The following is a 24,648-nucleotide window of genomic DNA, read 5'->3' as shown; positions in this document are numbered from 1 at the left end:
GTCATACACACCACTGAAAACTAAGATGCACTTCAAACAAGATGATCTACATCAGTACTGTATTGATCCACAGCTCCAGGAGGATTAAAAAATTCTCCACTTCCTTTTAAGATTTTATCATAGTTAAATGCAGTCAACTGCTTTTGTATCTTGAATGGTCTGCCATCATCTTGATAATAATAAATAATCCATAATAAACCATAATCTCGTTCTGTATTTAGATAGCAACGCAGGAGCACAATACTCACAAATCAGCTTTCAGAAACTCAACTCAGTACCCCAACTGAATGTTCTGAATTCTTTACTAGGGATTCTTTACTTTCTGTTCTGTATGGAGGAGAATTATGGCCCAGACACCAGCTTTATGTTCTCAGAACAGACTGTCAGCTGATTCTGTGTATTTTTTCAGGAACAAATATTAGGAAGGAGACAGATGAAACCATTCAATGCCACAGAACACTTCTCTATTTTCTGGTACCTGTTTCGTTTCCATCAATAGTTTTATAAAGTATGGTATAATTTCGGATGAATCCATTTTGTTCCTCAACTGTGAGATGGTTCCATGTCAAAACAGCTTCAGCTTTTCCTACTTTTTTTGTCTGAACAGTAGGTCCTTTTGAAGGACCTGTAATGGAAGATGAAGATTAGTTTCTGCTTGGCAAACTTGTATTCACAGAAGCAGCATATTAACAAGCACTGAACTGTTACAGCATGAAAATGTCAATGGAATAGTTTGACTAACTTATCTGGAAAGCACTGTTTTCAACCAACATAAAAACTACAAAGATGTTTTAAAAAAGAAACATTCAGGACCAGATATGAAACGAAAATCACCATGTTGTGGGAAACCTCCAAATGAAGTTAAGTCTTGATTTCACACTTGAAATTTAAATTAAATCAGCATATAAATATCCCTATTATAATTATGAATATGTACTAAATATACTACAAATATACCAATAAAATAACAAATTCATGTCTGATTATCTGATAAAGGCTGGGAAAAAAAAAAAGCCAGCCATAGCCAGCCATCTGTCTAATTCCCAAACACTGTAAGAAAGCAGAATGGTTGATAACAGAAGTGAAAAGATCAGTGATGTCACCTGACCCTCAATTACTAAACCATTTTTCATTACACAGTCCACATTAAAGCAGAGGTTTCTTTATTTTTTGTCAAATAGGGTCAGTGTATGTGTTTCAAGACGATTATTTATACTTACGATCTTGCTTAAGATAAGCCTTCACAGACTGTCCACTTCCCTGACCATCAGCATACAGAGGGTACACAGTTATCAAGTAACACTTGAAGGGCTTTATACCTAATAAAAGGAATTTAAAAGGTGTTGTTTCACAGACAGTCAAATTGCTCACCATCCTCATTTACTTCAGATACATACTTCTGAGTTTTTGCTGTTTAACTAGGTGTACTTGTACCTAATGCAGCTGAGTATCTTCTAGAGCTCATTGACACACTATTCCAAAATATTAACTAAAGAAACAATATAATGGTTCACACTCAAATGTAAAATATGATAAGTGCACTTCAGAGAAGTCAGGGTTTTTTTCCTAATTCCAATTTATTTTAAATAGAAGGTCTTTATTTGTCTGTAGCATTAACTCGCCAAATTATTGATTTCAGATACTGATCATAATCTCAAAAGAACAATAAAAAACTGATCAAGCTTCTCTGTTTGAACAGAATAATCAAAGAATTTGATTTTGAAAGAACTCAGCCTTTTCACTATTTTAATAGTTTCTAAGAATGACAATACTAAAACCAAAATGAAGATAAATCATTTGTTGTTACATTATATAAAATTCAAAATGCAAGATCAGATACAACTGTGTATTTGACAAAAATACACAAATAATTCCACACACTCACAATAAACTAATTGAAACCGACAGCATTAAACCCCTGTTCTACCAAGAAATTCTAATCACTGTGAGAAATGTTTCTCATCTTCAGAATACTAAGCAGGTTTTTAGAGTGTCCTACAAGCTATACGTAGATTTATGAGCTAAATACCTTTTAACTCGATTCCTTGAACATCTCCTCGTACAATCTGCCATTCTGTAATGCAATCTGAGCTGCTGGACATCAGACACCACTCGATCACATATTTAAGAACATTACTGTTAGGAGCAGTCCACCCTACCCACAACTTGTCATGTTTAGGTAATGTTCTAAGATTCTTCACAGGAGCTGTAATGAAAGAAAAGAGAACGGTGACCAATACTGACAGTTCTTTCATGATGGGAAATGATCTGGCAAATAGTGATATTTTTGGGTAATGGTAGCAATTTGACAGAAATCAAACGTAAATGCCATCTTCTGAAATTTGGAGGTTTACACATGGATCTTTGTATCAGAGATTCAAAAGCAGTATCAGGCTATTTTAAAACCGGAACTTTGACTCAACTTCTCTATTCTGATAGACACTGTTTCTTTCTTCCAAAACAAGTTTTTATTTCAAGAAATAAATCAGAATGGGAATTCACAAGTGTATCAAACAGTTATACTCAAGTACCTTACTAAGTACTTACGCTTCACATATAGCGTCCAGCTGACTTGGACAAACACAGTATGTATGGGATGGGTGAGAGCTGGCTCATGGGTTGGGCACAAAGGGTTACCGTGAATGGGCTGACATCAGACTGAGGACCTGTCACTAGGGGGGTTCCACAGAACTTCATCCTCAGCCCTTGGACACCTGCATACATACATACAGTCCTGGACTCAGGACTGGAACTGATACTAAGCATGTTCCCAGGTGATACAAATCTGGGAGGAGCTGTTTGTTGACTCCCTCAAAGGCAGGGAGGCCATGCAGAGAGACCCAGACAGACTGGGGAGATGAGCAATCACCAACCATGTGAAGTTCATCGAGGGCTGGTGCCAGATTCTGCACCTGGGCTGGGGCAGCCCTGCATGTACAGACAGCCTGGGGAATGAGAGGCTGGGGAGCAGTGCCATGGAAGGGGCCCTGGGGTCCTGGTCCGTGGCAAGTTGAAGATGAGCCAGCGGTGCCCTGGCAGCCAGGAGGGCCAAGCGTGTCCTGGGGGCAGCAGGGACAGCCTGGGCAGCCGGGCAAGGGAGGGGATTGTCCCCTCTGCTCTGCACTCACCTTCACTGCTGGGGACAGGTTTGGGTGCCACAGTATAATGAACATATTAAACTATAAGAAAGCATCCAAAGGAGAGCAACAAAAACAGAGAAGGGCCTTGAAGGGAAGTGTATGAGGAGCAGATGAGGTCACTTGGTCTGTTCAACCTGGGGGAGACTGAGGAGAGACCTCACTGCAGTTACAACTTCCATGTGAGGGGAAGACAAGGGGCAGGCACTTGATCTCTTCTCTGAGTGACCAGTGTCAGGATCCAAGGGATCCTGGAGATGTGTCAGGAGCAGTTTAGGCGGGATATCAGGAAAATGTTCTTCACCCAGAGGGTGGCTGGGCACTGGCACAGGCTCCCCAGGGAAGTGGTCACAGCACCAAGCCTGCCAGGGCTAAGAAACGTTTGGACAATGCTCTCAGGCACACAGTGTGACTCTTGGGGTGATCTACACAGGGCCAGGAGTTGCGCTCTGAGATACTCATGTGTCCCTTCCAACTCAGCTTATTCTGTAATACATATTATATGCCTATAGATTATATATGTATACCTTACTAAGTACTTCCTCCTGGCTGCAATACCACCTTGTTTGAATTATACCCTTAACTAATTCATCTAATAGTTTTAGAAGCAGTGGCTCTCCTTCGGTGTTTAACTGCATCTATCCATATACCTGTTTGCTTCCTATCCTGGCAGTGTGTGAATTGTCTAAGAAAAGGCTAAAAATAAGGATAAACCAGCCTGTCCTTACTATTAATGCATATGAAAAGAACATAACAAAAAAGAACATGAACAGTAAGGAAATAGTGGAAGCAGATAACAAAACAACCAGGTATGATACTAAAAATGTGGGAGAACGAGACTGGGACAAAGAAAGGAGTGGGAGGGAGATGAGGAGATTAAAGGAGGAACAACGGCAGGAACAATACATACAGATGTACCAACCCTTTGATTTTTTTTTTAAGAAAGACACAAAAATGCCTGCTATGCTAAGAAAAGAAGCAACAGGGACTATAGTACACAGAAGCCCTAAGAATGAAAAGCCAGAGGAACAACATACACAGCTTCAAATGATTCCATGAATATACAAATCCACACATTCCCTGGTACACAAATGGCAGTATATACAAAAGCCATGTGACTGCAGATAGTTCAGTAATACTTTAATTATGTTCCCATGTAAAAGGTATTATTTTACAACACTGAAGATATCCTATAAAAAGGGCCATGCAGATTTACTTGACAGAGACATCACTAAGACACTCACCTTTTGAATTACTTGCTGGGATAAGCAAAACTGATGGAGGAGATGCCCCAACACTGTTACGGGCAATCAGAGTCACTTCGTAAGTTCCCTCCCGCAGCTGTAAGGTATAGTTGGTACTGGTAACATTGTATTTCTTCACTGGACAGGAGAGAGATGATTTATCTCTGACAGTCACTTCATATTGCAGGATTAGTCCATTGGCTTCAACTGGCTTCAGTGCCTGCCAGAAACACATCTTTGATTAAGCTGATACTGAACAAGTGTGATGTAACCCTTATTGTTGTCCTTACGGCACAATTAAAAATGTGAGAACAAGGCAAATTCCATAGATCAAATACCCGTATATTTAACAAAAGCATAAATAAACTGTGCACAATTCTATAAAAGCAGCCACTTCCAAAGCTTATTTCTGGTTTAAATACTCTTTTTCTTTGATTATACCTAGTGATTTAATGAAAGCTATTCTATAAGGACTGCAAAACTTGTTGATAAAACCTCCACTTTATGTGACTTTACAACACAACAACATAAAAGGAATCTCACACCTTTGGTTGCGTTAATATGACAAATATGACACTGTTTATGGACCAAAAGAAAGCAGGGGTTGGGGAGTGACCATAATTACATCCCCCTTCTCAGCTGGACACAGCAGCCTTACTGCACACAAATGCCCAGTGCTTTTTTTAACAACCTTGGCTTTTGCGGTATCTCAGGGCTAAATGGATTCTGCAGCTAGGGTATCACTGTCCAGTGTTGCCACGTTTCAGGTTACAGCAGAAAGCATGACATGAAGCTATGCTTAATTCAAGTGTCAGTTCCAAATCCAGAGAAGGACAACAAAAGAGGAATCTGGAAGCAGTCTGTGTATCTTCGGTCACAGATAAGTGCCAGTTAAATGATGGCCTTTACATCTGTACATTTAATTTTTCATAACTAATTACTATAAAAATACCAAAGTCACTTCTCATATCAAAACTCCTGTACTATCCCAGCCACCTGTTGGGTAAATTTTTTTCCACTTAAAAACTCATGTTTTTAGAAGAATGCTCAATTTTTGCCATTTGCTTTACCTTCCATACTAGATGCACAGTCCAGAAAGCTGGTGAGTGAGACCTATCAATGATCCTCCATATGGGTGGTCCTTTAGATGGTTCTGAGGAAACAAACAGTGCTTAACAGTAGAAACAACTTTATTTAATCTGTTTGAATTCATCCTTTGATTATAATTATATGCTTACTTTCCTAAAAAAATAAAGGCATATTAAAAAGCACTTCCTTACTTTCTCAATGGAAATAATGCTTGGCATATTAAGTGGAAAATTTCCTGAAGAGATGAGCAACACACCAGTCCTACTTTAAGTGTACAATACCAAAAGAGGTATGAGTCACAATGGTGGGCACCTCCAAGGTTAGACTGAAGGTGACAATGCTGAGTGAAGCATGAACACACTACAGTGTGCATCCAGAGGCACAGCCCTGCACACCTGCAAACCTTCCTACAGTCTGGATACAACGCTGTTCCTACCCCTCAATATCAAATTACCTAAAAAAAGGAAAGGGCACAAGAGTGTTAGGAGAAAAAACACTCTCCTGGCACTAAGACTGTTCATTCTAAAAGGGTAACAGAACTGCAGTATTTTCATAAAATTCTACAGTACATTTTGGCATCTGTACGATGAAAAGGTGGTATTTCCACAACAAATTCCATTTCAAAGTAAAATGAACCAACCAATACTACACTGCACAAAGCCATAAAAATTGGCCAATCTTTTGTGAGGTCTTAGCCCCAAGAGAAAGTTGATCTCAAAATGAATTATATCTTTAACCTTGTAAGACTATTTTTTCTCAGAATACTTTCATAGCGTTTAGTGTATTATGAGACTTTGGCTTTTAACCTCAAATACCCCTCAGTACCAAGTATACAGCATATATCTTATCTTTTATGCTTTAGATTTTGAGAGGAGAGCTATGAATTGAGGGAAAGGGAGCTCTTTTACTCATTTGAGTACCCGAATTGATTCACATGAAAGAGAGGCAATTGTACATCTCGCCGAATAGAGATCATGAATCTAAAATGATCTTCCTGATTCTTCGCTGACGTTCAACCTTTGTTCTGAGACTAAAGTAAGACATGGATACTTAACAGTATTAGCAGTATCTTTGCAAAGCCAGTCACCACAGCAGAACAGCAATGCAACCTAAATAGACAGACAGTCCTGAAATCATCATTCCTCAGTCTGAGACAGAAAACAGAGAAAATGAAGTCATACTATCATTATGAGTTGAAAAGCAGAGATTAAAATACTGACATATTTTACAGTATCTCTCCCAGAGAAAATAAATTTTGTACGGAACTGAAAACAATGCCCTCATGGATACAAAGTCCACTTGCTTTAGTGGAAAACAACAATAATCTCTCTTATTTCTTATTTAAGATGACAAATTAACTCCATAAAGATAAAACAGGATGGACTTTCAATCTGTTTTAATAATGGGACTTGTATTGGTTTAACTTGATGTGCACTGAAATGCTGCAGTAAACAGACTGCTCAGAAAAGACACGCCTTGAAAGATACAGTGGGACACACAGGATAGTACAGAAGCAAGATCATAAAGGTGCAAGCAGGAAAAGCTAAAGCACATTTAAAAACCAGAAATGTACCAATCAGCTTGACACTGAAGCAAAATAGCTGTCACGAAGTATTTATAGCAAATGGATGTAAGAATAGATTCCCTACTGAGTATTAAGTAAACAACATTGGCTCCCTATGGGGTAGCATCAGCATAAGCCAGAAACAAAGCCAATCTTGCAGGCTGTAAAACGGAAAAGAAATGAATATGAATATTTTGTTAAAAGTAAACCAGAATATCTTATTTAAATGCTCTAGTGCATAAAAGGCTACACTTACCATATGCACATTATTTCATATCATTGCTCCATTAAGTTTGTGAAGAAGTCTATGCACCCTGTATGACTAAAATCTGTTGTCCTGTAACTGTTGATGACTGTTCACCCACAACTTTTACTAGCCTCCTAAACATCAAGTTGTTCAGAACTAAGGCAGTTGGTCCACTAAGAAAACCTTTTCCAGGCAGGATAACTTCTTCTACAGAGAATAATCTTCAGAATAAAAAAACAAGCATAAAGCCTAGATTTCTTCCAGAAGACTTTAAGAATACAGTTTTCTGTGAAGAAGGCTCTTCTTCCCTGTTGCTGTTTTAGCTGTTTTCAGGGAGCACCTCTACACTAGCTTAATGAAAAGTTTTTCTTATGCTCCTTGAAAAGCATGGGTCAAGTCAGTCAGTGCTGAAAGTAACTCAGGAGAGCTTTGCCACCTATACAAGCAAGCAGCTCAAGCAAGGATACACCATTTCAGCCGGCCATTACAAAATTGCTGAGCACTCACACACTTTAGAAGTCAGTGACCTACTTTTATACATTACTTACGATCTTCAGTGGTAATCCCAGTCTTTTCTTCACTCCAGTCACTCCAGTAGCCCTCTCCGTCTTCCTTCATGCAACGAATGGAAAAGACATACTCTGTGTATGGTCTGAGACCTTGAACACTGAATGAAGTTCTTGGGGAAGCTGTATCTTCAGAAGGAATCTGCAAATGTGACAGATTTTAAAGGCACTGATCAAAATACTGTAGAGCTGAGTTCTGTGCTAGCTCAGCTGTCATCCAAGAAGGCTCCCCACCATACACACATCTAACACAAACAGGCTTTCCTTCCCTCACTTCCAAAAACTTCAATTCTCCAACAGAGTTTGATAAAAGTTCAGTCAGAGTTGTGTGTCTTTACCAGGTGTAAGAACATACATACACTAGAAAAGTTAGGCAGGACCTCCTCAGACAGGACTTACCTCAGGACAGTCTCATTATCTTTTTAAAAAAATAGCACCTCTCTCCTTCCTTCTCACATAATTCTGCTGCTTACTAATCTGTAGTAACCCGCTTCACAATTCAGAACTTTGCTAGGTTACCTGCTTGTTTATTGTTTGCAAAATTATTGGTTACTAGAAGTCAGAAGTCCAGGATCATTGCTTCCACTGATCCAGAACAGTGCTTCTTGAGTGAAATCGAAAATAGTTCTGGAGTAGTTTATAGCTTCGTTAGTAGGTTATTTTTATAAGCTCTTTCTTTTATCTTAGGTGAGCAACCAAATGCCAGAGAAGTATTCTTAGTATGTATGTAGGGAAGCACATAATGAACACAAGTAGGTACACACACTGACTCTTCATGTTATTCCACTTGCAACTAAAGGCTTTTTACAGGGAGGACCCCTGCAAGGAACGACTGCAAACTAAACACAAATGCAGGACACTTGAGAGATTAATCCTGAGGGCAAAGAATTATCAAAATAGTCCAATTTTACCACAGCTAAGCAAGGTCAACTGATTTGAAAGCTACTATTTCATTCATTTTTTGCGTATGTTAAAAGGGCAAGAAAAGTTAGAAAAACATGGACTACTGTCCTATCAGAACAACATATCCACGGATCCTGGAGCTGTAGGCCAGATTGTGCAGGCCAATGCTTTTTAAAATATCAACACAGGTGAATGTAACAGTTTCTGCATCTAAAGCCACATTAGTCACAAGGAGCTACCTGCTCCAGAGAGAGTATTTTGGTAAAATCAGAAGCAGTCTTCCTTCCAAGAACTCACAGAATTCAAAACACATTTGGTCTCTCCTGGAGTACTACTGATCCAAGAAAAGGCTTAAAGTAAGGAAAAACTGAGGAGCTATTAAAAATATGTCCACAGATTGATGTGAAAAAAAAACCCAACAAAAACCCGACAGCTCTTGATGACAGGAACACATAATAGTACATTACAGATAAGGCTTACTCCCTTAAACTTCTCCTGTTATTGATTGCCTCACACTTAAGGCATGTACACAGGTCAGCCAGATTTACAGAATTACACAATCATCTAGGTTGGAAGAGACCACTGAGTCCAATCATATACCTATCACTGCTAAATTCATCCCCGAACCATGTCCCTGAGTGCCACATCTAAACCTTTTCTAAACACTTCCACAGATGGTAATTCTATAGCTTCCCTGGGCCAATCCTTGACAATTCTTTCCAGAATAATTTTTTCCTCATATCCAATGTAAACTGTCCCTGGCACAGCTTGAGGCCATTTCCTCTGGTCCTAACACTTGTTACTTGTGAGAGCAGGCTGACCCCGACCTCACGACAACCTCCTTTCAGGTACCTGTACAGTGATAACATCCCCACTGCAACGTCTTTCCTCCAGGCTGGATAACCCCAGCTTCCCCAGCTGTTTCTCATAACATTTGTGCTTCAGACCCTTCCCCAGCTGTGTTGCCCTTCTCTGCACTCACTCCAGCACCTCAGTGTCTTTTCCCAGAGTGAGGGGACCAAAACCAGGATTCAAAGTGTGGCTTCACCAGTGACAAATACAGGTAGACAGTCAGTCGTCCTGCAGGCCACACCACTGCTGATCCAGGCCAGGATGCCATTGCCCTTCTTGGCCCCTGGGCACACCCTGGCTCATGTTCAACTGCTGGCACCAGCACCCCCAGGTCCTTTCCAGCCACTCTGTCCCAGCCTGTGGCACTGCCTGAACCTATTGTAGCCCAGCTGCAGGTAGAGTAAGTTCTAAAGAGCATTCCAGCATGATAAAGTACTTACCCAAGCTCTGAATGACATTTAGATCACTAATTTTGCACATGCATGGGGAGATGAAAATTCATTAATGTGCTGTATGTTGCATGTCCAAATTAAAATTTAAAATAAACATACTCTGACAGGGAGGACAGCAGAAAAGTTCACAATGATATGAAGAGGTCACCATACTCAGACTGTGCCAAAAAATACTTAGATCACAGCTTCCATGAACAGGCCAGAAAAACTTCTTTGGGTGGCCACGTAAGACATAATGAAATGAAAGTGAATGTTCTGAACTGCAACAGAGGGAATTCCAGTTTGACAGATGGGTGGGTTACAGCAAAATCATGGCAAGGGACATTAGTGGTATTACCTCCATCCAGTTTTTGTCACCAACAATCCTGTAGCGAATATTGAATTTCAGTGTCATCACAGCATCTGAAATCCAATTCTCCCAGGAAAGCTTCAGAACAGTAGGCAGTGGTCCTGAGCTGACTGATACATTCTGTGGAGACAGTGGTTTAACTACGAGAGAAGAAGTTAAAGTCAACTCCACAGCTGTACTTTACCATGCCTTCAAAAGCTGGCACACTATGTTGCAGCACTATTAAAGCCTTTCAGGACCTGAAATGGCTGCTACTTTACACTACCTTCTAAATCAGACTACTCAACACAAATTTGCTATCTGAATTGTGATGAAATCTCTCACCATCCCTACACCTTCACCCAGCACAGTTCAAGCTCTAGTCAACAACACTTACGCGGTGATAATTTTTGTAGTGAAGCAACATTTACATACCAGTTCAGCAATATGCACAGAAGCAGCAGTAATGTTCTATTAAAGATATAAGGGGCATATAATTACCAATGTCAACGGGATCAACAATAAGAGGATCAGATTCAGCCTTCCCAAGTGCATTTGTTGCTTCTACCCAGATCTCTGTGTTAACAAAGAACTGAATATCATTAACTGCACAAGAATTGTTTACATCTTTTGGTATACAGTCAGGAAAGGTCTCTTCTGGCCTAAATAGAAGAGAAAGAAAAAAAAGATACAAAGCAATAAGTTTGGTTTCCTTTAGAGAATATTTTAAAGTAGATCAAAGTGAGCAATCAGTTTATCTTGTATGTTTCCCCTCTGTTTTAACTGTGCAAGCAGAGGGAGGGGAAGAAAAAGCGGGAATGGCTTGTCCAGCCACAAATGCTTGATTGCATTAGAACTGAAACCAAAACAAAATCTTTTGACTTCCAATCATATATCTTCAAAAGCACAAGCTACAGCACTGTAGTTAAATTTGTATAAAAACCTGATTTGGCTTAAAAAAGAAAAGAAGAACAAGAACTGATACAATTAATCAAAAGCAACATGGCCAGTAACTGGAATGCATTAGAAAATGTAGTCAGTGCTACATGCATACCTTTCACAAGTACAGTGTTAGAGGTGTAATACATAATTTCTATTCACCATCTTCTGCTACACTAACACTAGACAGTTCTTGGGACATCAGGAAATTTGCAAAGCATTAATATTTTCTATCTGTGCATACTTTCTATTACACATGTTACCAAAACACTTCAGCAGAATGGGGTAGCTGGAAAGCTGTAGGCAATCATTCCTGTTTCCAGAGCAATGCAACAATCCTGTTCACTCCATTTTAAACTACGAGAGACCATCCAAAGAGTTTTGGAAAGTAACTCAAAGGAGAGATACTTTGCAGAAACTTCCATGTTAGTATTAACTCAGAATAGTGTTTGTCCACAGTTCCTATGAAGTGCAGATAGATAACACTTTACAAAATTCAGTCATTTTATGTTAGTTTCTCTACTTAGAATCATAGAATGGTTTGGATTGAAATGGACATTTAAAGTCATCTAGCCTGATCCTCCTGCAATGAGCAGGGACATCATCTGCTTGTGTAGAATGGGACAGAATTGTCAATCCATTAAAGTGCAAAAGTTAGGGTATAGCCCCCTATTATCAGATGTATTGAGTCAAGCCACACTAATCATGTATTTGAAGTACAGAAAATTAGGAGGCTACTGTTACTCCAAAACAAATTCAGCAACAAAACTTCAAGTCTGACTTAATATTACTTGAATGCCAACTTCTTTAACTCTTCCCTTCCCCCTCATATCAGACAGACAGCAAAGCTTCAGAAATCTGGACTCATGTTAAGAACGCCTCCAAAGAATCGGAAACTTCAGGGACTGTTGTCTTAGATAAAAATATTTTTCAGAATTATTTAGATATTCTGTAGAGTGCTACTTACCAGCTGTATTTCAATCTGAACTGAGTATCCAGGAATGTGTGCCTTCCAGGGTCCCAGGTACAATTCATAACATATGTCAATCTAAACGTCTGATGCACAATGCAACTTAAGTTCTTGGGCTTCTCTGGGGCCACTGTACAGAAAGAGTTAGCAATAATTAATCTATACTCACATTTCAATCCAGCAAGAATCCTTTTAAGTGTCCCACTAGAGTGATTCCTGTGAACACCAGAAGTATTTAATTCATTTTTTTCTAAAGGATGTTGCAGGAAGTGCTGGATACCATCCTTCAATCAAAGTCAAGAAGCTTAAACAGCTGTTAAGGGTTTAGGGTGTATAAGGATTAAGCACCTGCTAGTAAGGAACAACAAAGACTTCTCATTCCGAGGCAGAAAGCCGTGCATAACCACTTCTCATCTAAATATATTTTAATTCACACAGAAGAAAAATAAATTAATAACCACTACTGAATTCGCACATGGTGACTTTGCCAGTAACCTGAGCTTTAAAGGCAATTTGATAGGTCTGTTTTCCCTCAGCGAGGTATGGAAGAAGCTTGAGCTGCAGACCCATGCAAGAAAACTTAGGGATCCTCATTAATGCACTGTAGCGTGTAAGGAACTTTTTCAGACTGCAGCGAAACAAATTTGTTTCCTTCTTAAACTCAAATTATAAAATACAAAGAATTTGTTTCTACCTCCTATATGTTCACTATTTACAACAGTATTATGTACTTAGAGAATCTTTCAAGTAGAGTGCTAATTTCCATAGAACAACCTTATTGCTTTTTCCCTGAATAATTGTATTCTTCTCAAACCCATTGCTAATCTCATTGTTATTTCTTTAACTGACAGTATCAAGATACAATAGCTTTAAATAAAAATGCATCTCAAGACTTGCAGCATGAATTATAAATGCAGAATGTCATCTGTATGGTCATTACGTTTATAATCTTTGAATAATTTATGTGTCCTCACCTTTCCATGTATTTTACCTTTTAAAAATATTTCATCTTTTCTGGTACAACATTTACTCCTCAGAAATTGAGATGGAAAACATTACTTTCCTGTGATAGCATTTTGTAAATCATGCTAGAAGCACATAATTTTAAATTGTGAACTCAAAATGGCCTTTTGCATGCAGACCATTCAGCAACTGCAGTATCTTTTGCCATTACTAGGAGAGAAGACAATTCATCAGCTATATAATGCGATATTTAGGACACCACAACACTTGTCCTATTAGCAAGACACCAAGTAATTAAGAAGTATCATATTAAGTTATTCAAGTGACTTTCTTAAAGACAGTATTGTCTAAAAGCACTTGGTCTGAACCAGGCAAGTACTATCATTCTAGAATAAATGAAGTTTGTAAGTAGTTAAAAGCATTTTCTTAGGTACAGAGGTAAAGTAATCCAAATAACATGTTCTATCCTTAAGGCAACTCAGGTTAGTTTTAGTGATACAGATGGACTAAATGTTTCCCAGTTCATTAATGAAGAAAACATTATTTTCAAACTTAGTATGAAACCAGAACATATCCCCTAAAAGTATTTCCTCCAACTCTGATACAGAATCAAGAAGTAATAAAGTAGGAAATTAACTGTTTCTATTTCAGTTAAATCCATCATCTTTATTCTGTAATTCAAATCTGCCGCTTTTTGTTGTTCCTACTTTTTCTATTTCAAAACTGAAATATTCCAGAGTATTTTCTACTTTTTAGAAAACTTTATTTGGTGCATTTTGAACAGGTGTGATGGCACACAATTTGACAGTATTTTGACTCAATTATCCAGGAACTGAGGGAATAAAAGTAAGTACCTCAAATACGCACACATTCTATTGTTTGCCTTTTCCCATTTCTCAGAAACCATTTTCTTAAGAACAGAATAAAATGTAAAAAAAATGGTACTCACAGCCTACTGTAACTGTAATTCCATAAATGTTCTGTTCAATCTGTCCATCTGCCAAAATGTTGCACGTCAGAGGAGTAGCTAGTGAAGAAGTGTCATTGAATGTGACACTGGAAACTGTTTTGTTTATTTCACGATACTGTTCTTTAGGTACCAGTCTATTTTTAATCTTCCAGATAATCTGACTGGCATAGATATTGCCAAAGTCAAGACAACTCTCATTCAGAATGCATAATGCTGTGAAATTGGAACCGAGAGCCAGTACAGGTGACTCTGGGATGATGTGACCACATGACTGCACAAGTCCACTTGAAGCTAAAAAGAAAACAAATTTCAAGTTTATTAAAAACTACACAACATTCCCTAATCATATTGCTGATACTAGTGCAATGTTAAAAACACAACTTGCTGCTTAGATACATGTAAAGTAGTTACTTGACAATTATAAAACTGAAATGCATTAGCAGACCACCAAGATTTAAGAGCAAAAACCAGTGTAATGCTCTTTAGGCTTTGCAAAAGCATTTTACCAAGCTAAGAAAGCTCTCCTACCAAACAAAGGCACTTAAAAAGAGAGAGGAGAGTCAAGGGTTTCATGTTTATATCTTATGAAGGAGGAAGTTATTATACTTGAAGTTATTCTTTTGATCAAAAAGTATTTTCTGTTAAGAAAGTTATCATAGGAAAATTGGGGTTAAGTGTGCACCTCTGCTGTGGTGAACTAGTGTTAGAAGACTAGGTGTGTCTATCCTAACACACCTTGCTTTCTGTCCCCATCCAACAAGTATCTAAACAAAAAGCAGGCAGGTGCTTCAAACATCCCATATAACTAGTTTTATATCCTCCTGTAATTGAGACACAGAACTCTTACCATCAGGAGAACAAATATTCAACACCAGATAGAAGCCACAGGCCACCCAGTTCCACCTCGAAAACATGCTGCACAGAATTTCTGTAACAAGAAAAAGATTCATGTTTTTAAATTTAAACTATTACTCTTTACTTTAGATCAATGCCAAAATCAGATCTGTATTGCTCTAAGATAATTTCTCAAATACATATTTATTTTTCTGGAAGCATTTGTATCCTCTCACATTAGAATGGGCATACTGTTCTCCCTACTGCTAAAACAAAATCAAATGTTTGCTTAAAAAAACTGAGGCTGTTTAAAGCTGTTTTAGGTATAAATTTAAGAAATTTATCAGCTTTAGGCTTTCACACTGTATATGAAAACAAACTTCACTTGAAACTCTGTGGGAGGTTCAATTAGAATACAGGGTGTAACACTGTGCTTCAGGTCTTAAAACATAACCCTATGAATTTGATTATGGTTGTCATACTTACTTAACTTTCAAACAGCACTGATACAAAAGCTTCAGACTAGATTCAGGAACACCACAAAACCACGCGTCTCATTCACAAGAGTGACTTAAAATACATTCAGGAATTACAAAGCACAATGCTTCCATATCAAGAACTGATGTCTGCTATAGAAAAAACAATAATTAATTCTTCAAAGCTTTACAAGGAAGTTTGCAGTTCCCCAAAAGCTGGAGTACATTCTATAACACTGTATATACTTCTGTACTGCAGCAGAGCCCACTCATTCTCAAGTTTTGACATTTCTAGGAAACATATTAGAGGAACAGAAAAGCATTCACACACTAGCTTCCACCCCCATTGTTCTGAAGCCACTAAATCTGTTCTGGTTTTCTCAACTCACAGTTTTAAAGCAGCCCTAAACTACTAAAAGCAAGTGACCATTCTCTACTAAGCATATGAGCTATATTATTTTTAGCTACATTTACGCATCTTTACAGGAACAGGTAGACTGGCTTAGTGAAATAAGGCATTTAGTTCACAAGCTGATTTCTAGAAGCAGACTTCATACTATTCCTGCACTTAGAAACTAAATGTAGGCTCTCTAGGTTTACTAAGATTGGAGGTGAGATGGTCTACAGCAATACTGTTCCTGAAGTCTTATTTTCCACTAGCCTGACAGAACCTCTTTGGAAACTGAACTTTACCGCATAAAAGGAAACTCACTAGAAGTTTTAAGAGAATTCCACAGTATTCCCTAGACAGGAAAATTAGTAAGGTAAACTTATTATTATCAGAAGAAGAAACTGCGATTTATGACAGTAAACATGCCTTTGATTGTATGTATTTTACTTCGTAATAGTGACAGAAGGACACAAGGCATTTCACATATATAAGTAAAACTAGACACACATTTAAGCATGGATCACTACCAAGTCAGAACCTCATTCCTTACACATCAACAAAACTGAGCTATTTTTTCTTTACAAATCAAGATTAAACAGTGTAATGTAAAGAAAATCTATTCACAAGAACAACTAGATGAAAGCAGACCTCAAACATTTATAGCAGTCTTTGCAGGGTTTGCCAACCTAGATGTCTTTCAGTTAGAACTAAAATAAAAGCCACCAGAATCACCCACCTTTTATGTGCTTCTATACACATCAGTTCATTGCTTAAAGCTCATCAAAATTTCTTATACAGAAACTTTATAGTGGTAACATTGCTGATTGAAAGACTTGACAAAGACATTAACAAGCATTTGTTTTATCACTGGAAGTTTGTTGGTTTGTTGTTTGAGTAAATAACAAGCCATTTGTCACCAGACTGTAGCCATATGGCATTGAGAACCAAAAAGCTATTAATTTTTTCTATGTTCTACTTAAGTACTCTCGCTGGGCTGGATATAAGAACCACTACACTGCTTTAAATGCAATGTGTATTTGGATACTTATTACAGGGGGAACAGTAAAATAACTATATCAACTGATTTTTGCTTATTTTGGAAGTAAAGTGTTCAATATCTGAAAATAAGGTTTCTACCCACATATGAATTTCTGCATTTAAAAAACTAATCCCAACAAATTTTTATAAATTTTCATGGTGAATACAAGCCAACTCTAAAGAATATTCTCTTTTAGTTTAAATCGCTAAATAAACCAGCACATAGGGATCTACTTTAATGACTTGACTTATGCTAACACTTTACCAGAATACCGCTTGTTAACCAAAGCCTATTGAGATCTAATAGGGATAGACCTTAGGATCTGTTATAAGCAAGATTAATTTAAATTGTTTAATCAGAACAATTTGAGTTGCAGAAGATCTGAAATTCATCAGAAGTCTGAGGGCAACTACAAGCTAGGTGGAAAGAAGTAGAAGCTCTGCTTCACTGCTAATTGCCAAAAGCTGCAAAACAACAGCAGAAGCAGCTTCCACACTGAAAGGAAGGAATGAAAAAGATGTAAAAAGGAAAATTTTTAAAATGTTGTTTAATTTCTCTCCCATTTGCTGTTATGATTCATGCCACCTTAGAATAACATCAGGGTCACCTAAGCTATTGCATCATTACAAAGTTACAGGTTTTCTTTTGGATCATTATCCATTAAAATCAAACAATATTTCCACAAAACTATTCACTAATTTTCAAACCAGCAGTTATTAAATATGGCTCAGGTTATTAAAAACATACTGCAAAGCAAATGAAAGAATAAATAAATAAAAAGCAATAACCAACTTACTAAGTAAACAGTAATACATAATTAGCACACATTTTGTCCTAAAGTATGATTTTTTCCACTGGAAATTAAAATTAAATTATATCTTTTCATATCAATGCCATTTCTATATTCAACTGTCTTCCAGATTTGAAAAACAACATTTCAGTTGTTCCAAGCAGATTCATTCACACTAAGAGACTGAAGTTCAAATCCCTACTACTTTGCACTTTGGAAAGTTTAGCAATTGTTTTGAGGGAGCAGATAAGCCCCCACAAACCGTACTACTTTATTCCACTGCAGTCAGCTCCTGAAAGGCATAAGAATGGAGCTCCATACTCCATCACCTGCAAAGGAAAGTTAAGTGGAAAGCCCACCCACCTACAGTACAGGTAGCAAGCAGCTGAAACTAGAGTGTCAAAGCCACACCACAATTCAGCATATATCTGCTTTAGGCTGTTCTGATGTATTTTACTTACCCCCACCCCCTGCTGATCAATGCAGTTTGAAGAAAACTGAAGCTACACACCTCCAAACCCACAAAGGGGCTATTACAATCTCTTCTAATGAGTGCTATTTTAAAAAACATTAGTGTCTCTGGCTTTTACAAGGCTGATTCTTAATTGAAATTTAGTTCTAGGGGAAAGATCCAGACTTACACTAGACAATTCCATCCATTTTGCCTACAAGAAGCCATAAAAGAAATGGGGGGGGAAAAAAAAAAGTGGGATGTAAAACTAACAAAACAAGGAGCCATACTTCATATTAGAAGGAGGAAAATGCTTCTGTGCAAACGTGTGTTTCCCTATTTGAGTGTGTAAAAATGCTCAGGTAAAATCAGGGCAGAAACCCTGCATATCAGCTACACCAAACCTTAAAATATAGGATCATCATTCAACAGTAATGCTAAACACTAATTGCTCATCATTAAGGATTTTAAGACAGACTACACTGTTAGTCTAGACAGCAGCTCAGTAATTCCTTTCAGCCACTATGCACAGCTCAACCAAAGTTTTATGTTTTACTGATTGATACAGTGTATATGTATCTCTCTAAGGTAAAAGTTGAACCTGATGCTGAAACACCAAATCAGTTCAGATGCTTTTTACTAAAAAAAAAAAAAAAAAAAACAAACAAAAAAAAAAAAAAAAAAAACAAACACACAAAAAAACCCCACAAAAACAAAAACAAAACAAAACACAAAACCAAAAAAAACCCAAAGAGCCAAACCAACACTTTTTATCCATACTATGCAGTTGTTCTTAGCATGGATCACTAAACGAACAGGCAAGGGAGACTGAGAAAGGAACTGACTTTAGAAGTTTGCCTGATTATTCTCATGGTTTAGTGGCAAAAGATCAAAATTCATCAAAATACTACTGAATAAAACCAGCATGGTCAATTTAGAATGCTGCTGTGACTGTCAACTCATAGAAAAAAATTACCTCTAAGAGAAAAAAACAGTTAAAATGCTCTGATTATTGCCATAAAGACACTTATAAAACTCAAATGTCATGATATCACCCCATTTAATCTCCAAATCAGAAATGGAACTTCTATTATTCTTCACATCCTGCAGCCATTTTAAAACAAAAGCTCTAAGCATTTATGCCTGATCTCTAAAATCGATGCTTCATGCAGTATCTATGAAAGCTAATAACAACCCTAAAATCAAACCTTATACGCACAAAGTAGCAACAGTGTTGAGTTTTAAGATCAACCCGTGACTAACAGTTTGTGAAGTAGTATCAGGCTTTCATGCAAAACAGGTATCACTACTTATTCTGAGAGAGAAATCTTAAAAATTAATCTTATTTCAAAAATCATGATACCTGTCCCAAAATGAGCACAGGGATATGTCATTATATAATGACATATACAATAAATGTCTCAATTTCAGAGAAGGGGCAACTCCTGTCCAAGTGACCTACAAATCACAACGTCAGTTTAAGAAACTATAGCTAAAATAACATGTATTTGCCAGCAAAGCCAGCTTGGAAGCCAGGAAGTATAGTTAACACCACAACCACCACAGGAAGGAGTTCAGTCTATTAAGGCTCGTGATCGCATCAATCACGAGAGACCAAAGGTTGCAGGTAAATGCATTTCCAGAAATTCCTAAAAAAACCCCAAAAAACCAACCCCCCAAAAAAACAAACAAAACCAACAACAACAAAAAAACCAAACCAAACAAAAAACCCATGAAAAACAAAAGCCAACAAACAAACGAAACCCAAAAAATCACCAAAAACAAACACAAAACAAAAAAACAAACAAAAAACCCACCAAAACCCCCTATGTTTACAGCTTCAAGAGGTAATCTCTCACTAGGAACCCACATAGCTCAGGCAGGTAGACAGAACCAGCGATGCTTCACAAAGCAGCTACCGCTTGAGGTTTTCTAACAAGCCAGATTGTACTTAAAGCCATCTAAAAACCGTAACTATCCTCAAGGAATTTTGATTACTCGAACAGTAACTGCTTTCTAATTAAGTATTTCATCTGCAAGCTTCCTTCCTTCCTCCGGGCTTACTTCCTTCTTGGAAATATTTATCTTTTCAGGTCAAAAAACTCTTGACACGTCTAAGAGAAGCACTTGAAAATACTACATAGCGTTATATGAACAGAATATTCTGAAATACATTTTTGTATTTAAAATCTCTACGTACAAGTGAAATCTCTATCCCTTTCACCATCCAAACCAGTAATTTCTCTGCATTACTTATTCCTCTGCCTCTAGAAGAAGGCTTATTCCTGGAGTTTCAGTAGAACCCTTGGATTAAAAAATATAGAGAAAAAGACAAAGCCAAAAAAATTACTGAAACTACTAATTACTGAAATACTGAAATTACTGAAATACCTAATTAGAGGCACCAAGTATTAGCTTGCAATAATTGAGTTCTTTCTGATACCTTCTTAAAACTGTAAATCAATTTCTCTGTAATACTTCAGAAATTTTTCACAGCCAGCAAGTAGTTTTAGTCCAAAAGTCAAATTAATTTATACAAAGTAATGTCTCAGCACTTCGTGTTCTCATTTTGAAATCAAACCTTCCACACTGATCACAAGCAGTGCTGCTCCTCTAATCTAGACAGTTCTTGCTAATATAAGAATAGTTGATGAAAAAATGGCCAAAAAGTTTATTTAATTTCACATAACTCTGCTAGTGCTAATCCAGCAGACAAGCAGCATGGGAACAGTACCTCCATTTGGTGTACTCACTTACAGATGTGTATCTTTCCCCTCAGCCAAAAATATTCATCTATTAACTTTACTTTAACATTACTTTGAATGCTCAAGGTCTAGGAAGCAATCTCAAATTTTCATCATCCACATTATACTGTGCTACACTAACATACAGATAAAAAATCTGTTCAGAAGTTACGTGCTTTGAACAGTATGTTTTAAGTAATTATGCCTCTGAAAGTAACAGCATATAGGAAGCATAAATGTTATATTTTTACAGTAAAGAGGGTGAAAGAAAAAAGACCTTAACCCCGAATAGAATCCAACCTCTTCAGGTTGTGGATTTCCCTTCCCCCCTCCGCCCCCCTGTGACAGATCACTAATGAGAACTATAATCCCACATAGTTCTATTACCTGGTAGCAGAACTACAACTATGCACAGAACCATGCCTTCAGAATGCCTCAGCAGTAAAATCAGCCACCAGCTGGCAAACCCCTAGCCAGCCTAAAACAAGCGTAAAAACTGAGACTAGGAATTATTCCCCTCAATCCTGCCAACACACTTGGCAGACTGCTTTCCTTTGTGCCTCAGTTTCATCATCTGAGAGATGAAAATAATGATGCCGACTTCTTTTAGGGAAAGCATCAGAGCCCCACTAAAGGGATGACTGGAGCTCAGACTACATGGGAAGTAACCAGACGGCGACTGCACCCGCTGCTCCCTAATTCCTCAGGGAATCCCCTCTAGTACTTGGACGAGCAATAAGACGAAGCGTGTGTATCTTTCAGGGCAGCGGTTTTCTACCATCTACAGGCAACAAGAGCCGACAACTTGAGGTGACGGCAACAAAACGCAAATCTCTTCATCAAGGAAATGCCTGTCGGTGGCACAGCCGCGCTTATCTGACAGCCGAAAAAGCCGAAAGACGCGAGGGTCGCGACACCTTTGCCAACTCAGGCGGCCGGCACTAACCACGACGGCTCTGGGGACGGGAGCAGATAACCTTCAGCCTGACCCTCCGCGCCACGCCGGGGGCAGGGCTGCGGACGGGGCACGGCGGAGCGGCCCCGCCAGGGGCTCCGCACCCCGGGCCTCACAGCGCTAGCGGCCCCGGGCGAGGCCATGTTGCGCTCTGAGCGTCACCGCCGGGCAGCTCTGCCGACGGCGGCGAGGGGAGGCTGGACGAGACGAGACACCGCCGCGGGGCACGTCTGGCCATCGGCCAGGGAACCGAGTGGCGCAAGGCGGCCGCCCATCCGCCCTCCCTGGCCCGTCTCTCCCGGTCAGTCCCGAACGAACACCCCGGTGCCCCCGCCCGCGGCGCACGGCCCGGAGGGAAAGGACGGCCCAGCACGGACCCCGCCGGCGGACACCCCACAGAGAGAGGACGCTGGGGAGGTGGAGGGGAACCCCGCACGCGGCCGCGCACCCCAGCGCTTACCCAGCGCCGCCGCCTGCGCTCCGCGGCCGCCGTCCCTAAATAGCGGCACAGCCGCCTCGCGCCATCGCGCCGCCGTCCCGCACGCGCGGCCCCACGCCCGGTCACGCTCCCGCCCCGCCCCAGCCCCCGCGCGCCCTTCCCTCCTCCTCCTCCACCCAGACCGCCATTGGCCCGTGGCGCCCGTGACGTCACACACGGGGCGGGGCTGCAGGAAGGGGCGGGGCTTCCCGTAACGCGGCGGCCCGTGCCAGGATCCCGGGGGCGCGGGGGGTGCGCGCAGGGGGCGGGAGCGGTGGCGGCGGCGGGGGCCCTGAGGGCGGCCGTGCCCCTCCCGTGCATCGCTCCGTCCCGTCCGTCCGCCGTGACCGACGCCCCCCGCAGGGTTCTCCCGTCAAGGTGTGTTGTAGCTCTGGGCGGCAGCCGCGGGACGCCCGGCTGAGGACAGCCGGACCCTACCCGGGCCGCCGGCGGCCAGGCCTCTGGAAGCTTCTCCTGGCCCTTGCCCGGCCGGGCCTGCGCGGGCGGCGCGGCGGGGGTGTTGTCCTGAGCAGGCCTGAGGAGCCAGCGGCCTTCCCCGCATTTCGCAAGATTCCCTGGGGAGCACGGGCGGCTGGAGAATGCTCTTGTCGACAGCTGCGGTGTAAGCAAAGCGCTTCGATACAGAGCAGTCTCGCTGTTTCAGTCCCTGAAAATCGGTCAGGATTTCTGTCCCTGAAAAAGGTGTTTGTGGAAGGCTAGGTTGTTACAGAATGGTCCTTAATATAGATCGTTAATACGATTATGACCCAGGTTATCCTTGGACATTTCTTCATTCAGTAACAATGAAAAAATACTTTTGTAAATCAGACAGAATCATGTGCTCTAAGATGCTTTCTTCATTCCATATTAATGTTTTTTCCAGTTCATGAGTAAGAAAACACATTTTGGTGTCATGCTACAAACTTGGTGAGTGACAAAGGAGGCTGTTCCTAGTGAGGAAAATACCAGACATCACTGTTGCATGCCCGAGTTTCTTCCTGCCATATGCTTTATTTAGGGTTTTGCCCCTTTAGTTCTTAAATGATATTTGGTCTCAAATAGGATATGAGGTATCTTACACTTCTGCATCTTTAGACGAGTGGGCAGATTGGCTAGATAAGAAAGACATCTAGTTCAATACCCTGTTTCAGGCACTGGCACGAGCTGCTGGTAAGACAAGATTTGGAACTTTGGAAAAAGACAGTGGAAGTTAGTCTGTTTCTCGCAGATTTAGTGCCAGTCACTGATTACGCTGGATGTACTGTCTAAGATGGCTTAATATCCAACAAAAATGTTGCTAATTCTAAAAATATTGCATTTCTTCTATGCAACAGAGTAGACGTGGATGGACAATTTTAAATGTCCATTAGAGCATCATTTAGTTGCTCTGCTTTCCTAACAACAAAATTGTCTGTACTTACATAATTTCTGATAAGTATTTATCTAGGCTGCAGATTAAATTTATTACTTTTTTGTAATACTTTTTTGTACTTTTTTAAATTTATTACTGTTTGTGCTTGCAGCTGATGCTGTCTAGTAAACTTACATACTGTAGATACTGCTGTTTTTTCCCACTGGTGGTCTCTACACTCAATAGACTCAATCCTTTCCATTTTCTCCTACAGGACTTTCAGTGTTCAAACCCTTCTTAAGGTATCAGGACAAATGACATCTGGGGAATAAGTTTCACAGTTTTTTCAGTGCAATAAAAGCCTTACAGTTGGTCACTGTTGCTTTTTCACCAGATAATGGTTAGTATATTTGTGTTTACATTGGTCCTAGGCTACAGTTTGAGACTGTACAAGTACAGTTTTATTGTATAATTTGTAGATACCAGTGTGTATGGATATGCTTCAGCATCCTCAAAAAATCAGTGTTTGACAACAAAACTTGAAGTGGAACCAGGCTCTAACTAGATAGACCGAAAAAACAATGTCTTTTTTCCTTTTGTTTTAGCGTGCCTTCTGTTTCTTGTACGATCACTTGAGTTCTGCTGCTAAATAGACATTCCAGAAGTAGACTCTCCACTCTCTTCCCTCCCCCAGTCAACAGAAAGCCTCTTTTGACATTCTTATTCCTATAGCCTGAAGCGGTTCCTGGTGTATTGCCAGAACTTGTAGAACAACCTCCCCCCTCCCTTCAAAACCAGTCCTGTGACAGGCTTCACTTACATATGACATGCATTGTAACTCTTCAGATAAGGCAAGAGACTGTGTACTTCACAGGCTGTTTATGGACTCAGTGCAAAAGTATGTACACACATCTG

General features: G+C 39.7%; 1 protein-coding gene across 2 annotated transcripts in view; it reads right to left on the bottom strand.

The window, feature by feature from the left end:
- Window positions 1-22,451, bottom strand: part of IL6ST (interleukin 6 cytokine family signal transducer) — a 32,577-nt gene extending 10,126 nt beyond the window's left edge. The window contains exons 1-12 of one of the 2 annotated variants that reach the window (XM_040089429.2): window positions 22,365-22,451; window positions 15,072-15,152; window positions 14,204-14,515; window positions 12,289-12,421; window positions 10,884-11,044; window positions 10,392-10,543; window positions 7,830-7,989; window positions 5,452-5,534; window positions 4,382-4,601; window positions 2,030-2,206; window positions 1,221-1,319; window positions 479-625 (exon numbers count right to left, since the gene is read on the bottom strand). In XM_040089429.2, coding sequence (XP_039945363.1) covers window positions 479-625; window positions 1,221-1,319; window positions 2,030-2,206; window positions 4,382-4,601; window positions 5,452-5,534; window positions 7,830-7,989; window positions 10,392-10,543; window positions 10,884-11,044; window positions 12,289-12,421; window positions 14,204-14,515; window positions 15,072-15,138 — 1,711 coding nt within the window. In that variant the 5' untranslated portion in view covers window positions 15,139-15,152; window positions 22,365-22,451. Of the gene's footprint in view, window positions 1-478; window positions 626-1,220; window positions 1,320-2,029; window positions 2,207-4,381; window positions 4,602-5,451; window positions 5,535-7,829; window positions 7,990-10,391; window positions 10,544-10,883; window positions 11,045-12,288; window positions 12,422-14,203; window positions 14,516-15,071; window positions 15,153-15,544; window positions 15,702-22,364 lie in introns of those variants that run through there. The other variant, XM_040089428.2, reaches the window with a different exon arrangement.
- Between the last annotated feature and the right edge of the window lie 2,197 nt (window positions 22,452-24,648).

This window comes from Hirundo rustica, chromosome Z (genome assembly GCF_015227805.2).
Source record: "Hirundo rustica isolate bHirRus1 chromosome Z, bHirRus1.pri.v3, whole genome shotgun sequence".
Lineage (NCBI taxonomy): Eukaryota > Metazoa > Chordata > Aves > Passeriformes > Hirundinidae > Hirundo > Hirundo rustica.
Note: the sequence above shows the minus strand (reverse complement) of the source record. Positions and strands in the feature narration are given on the sequence as shown.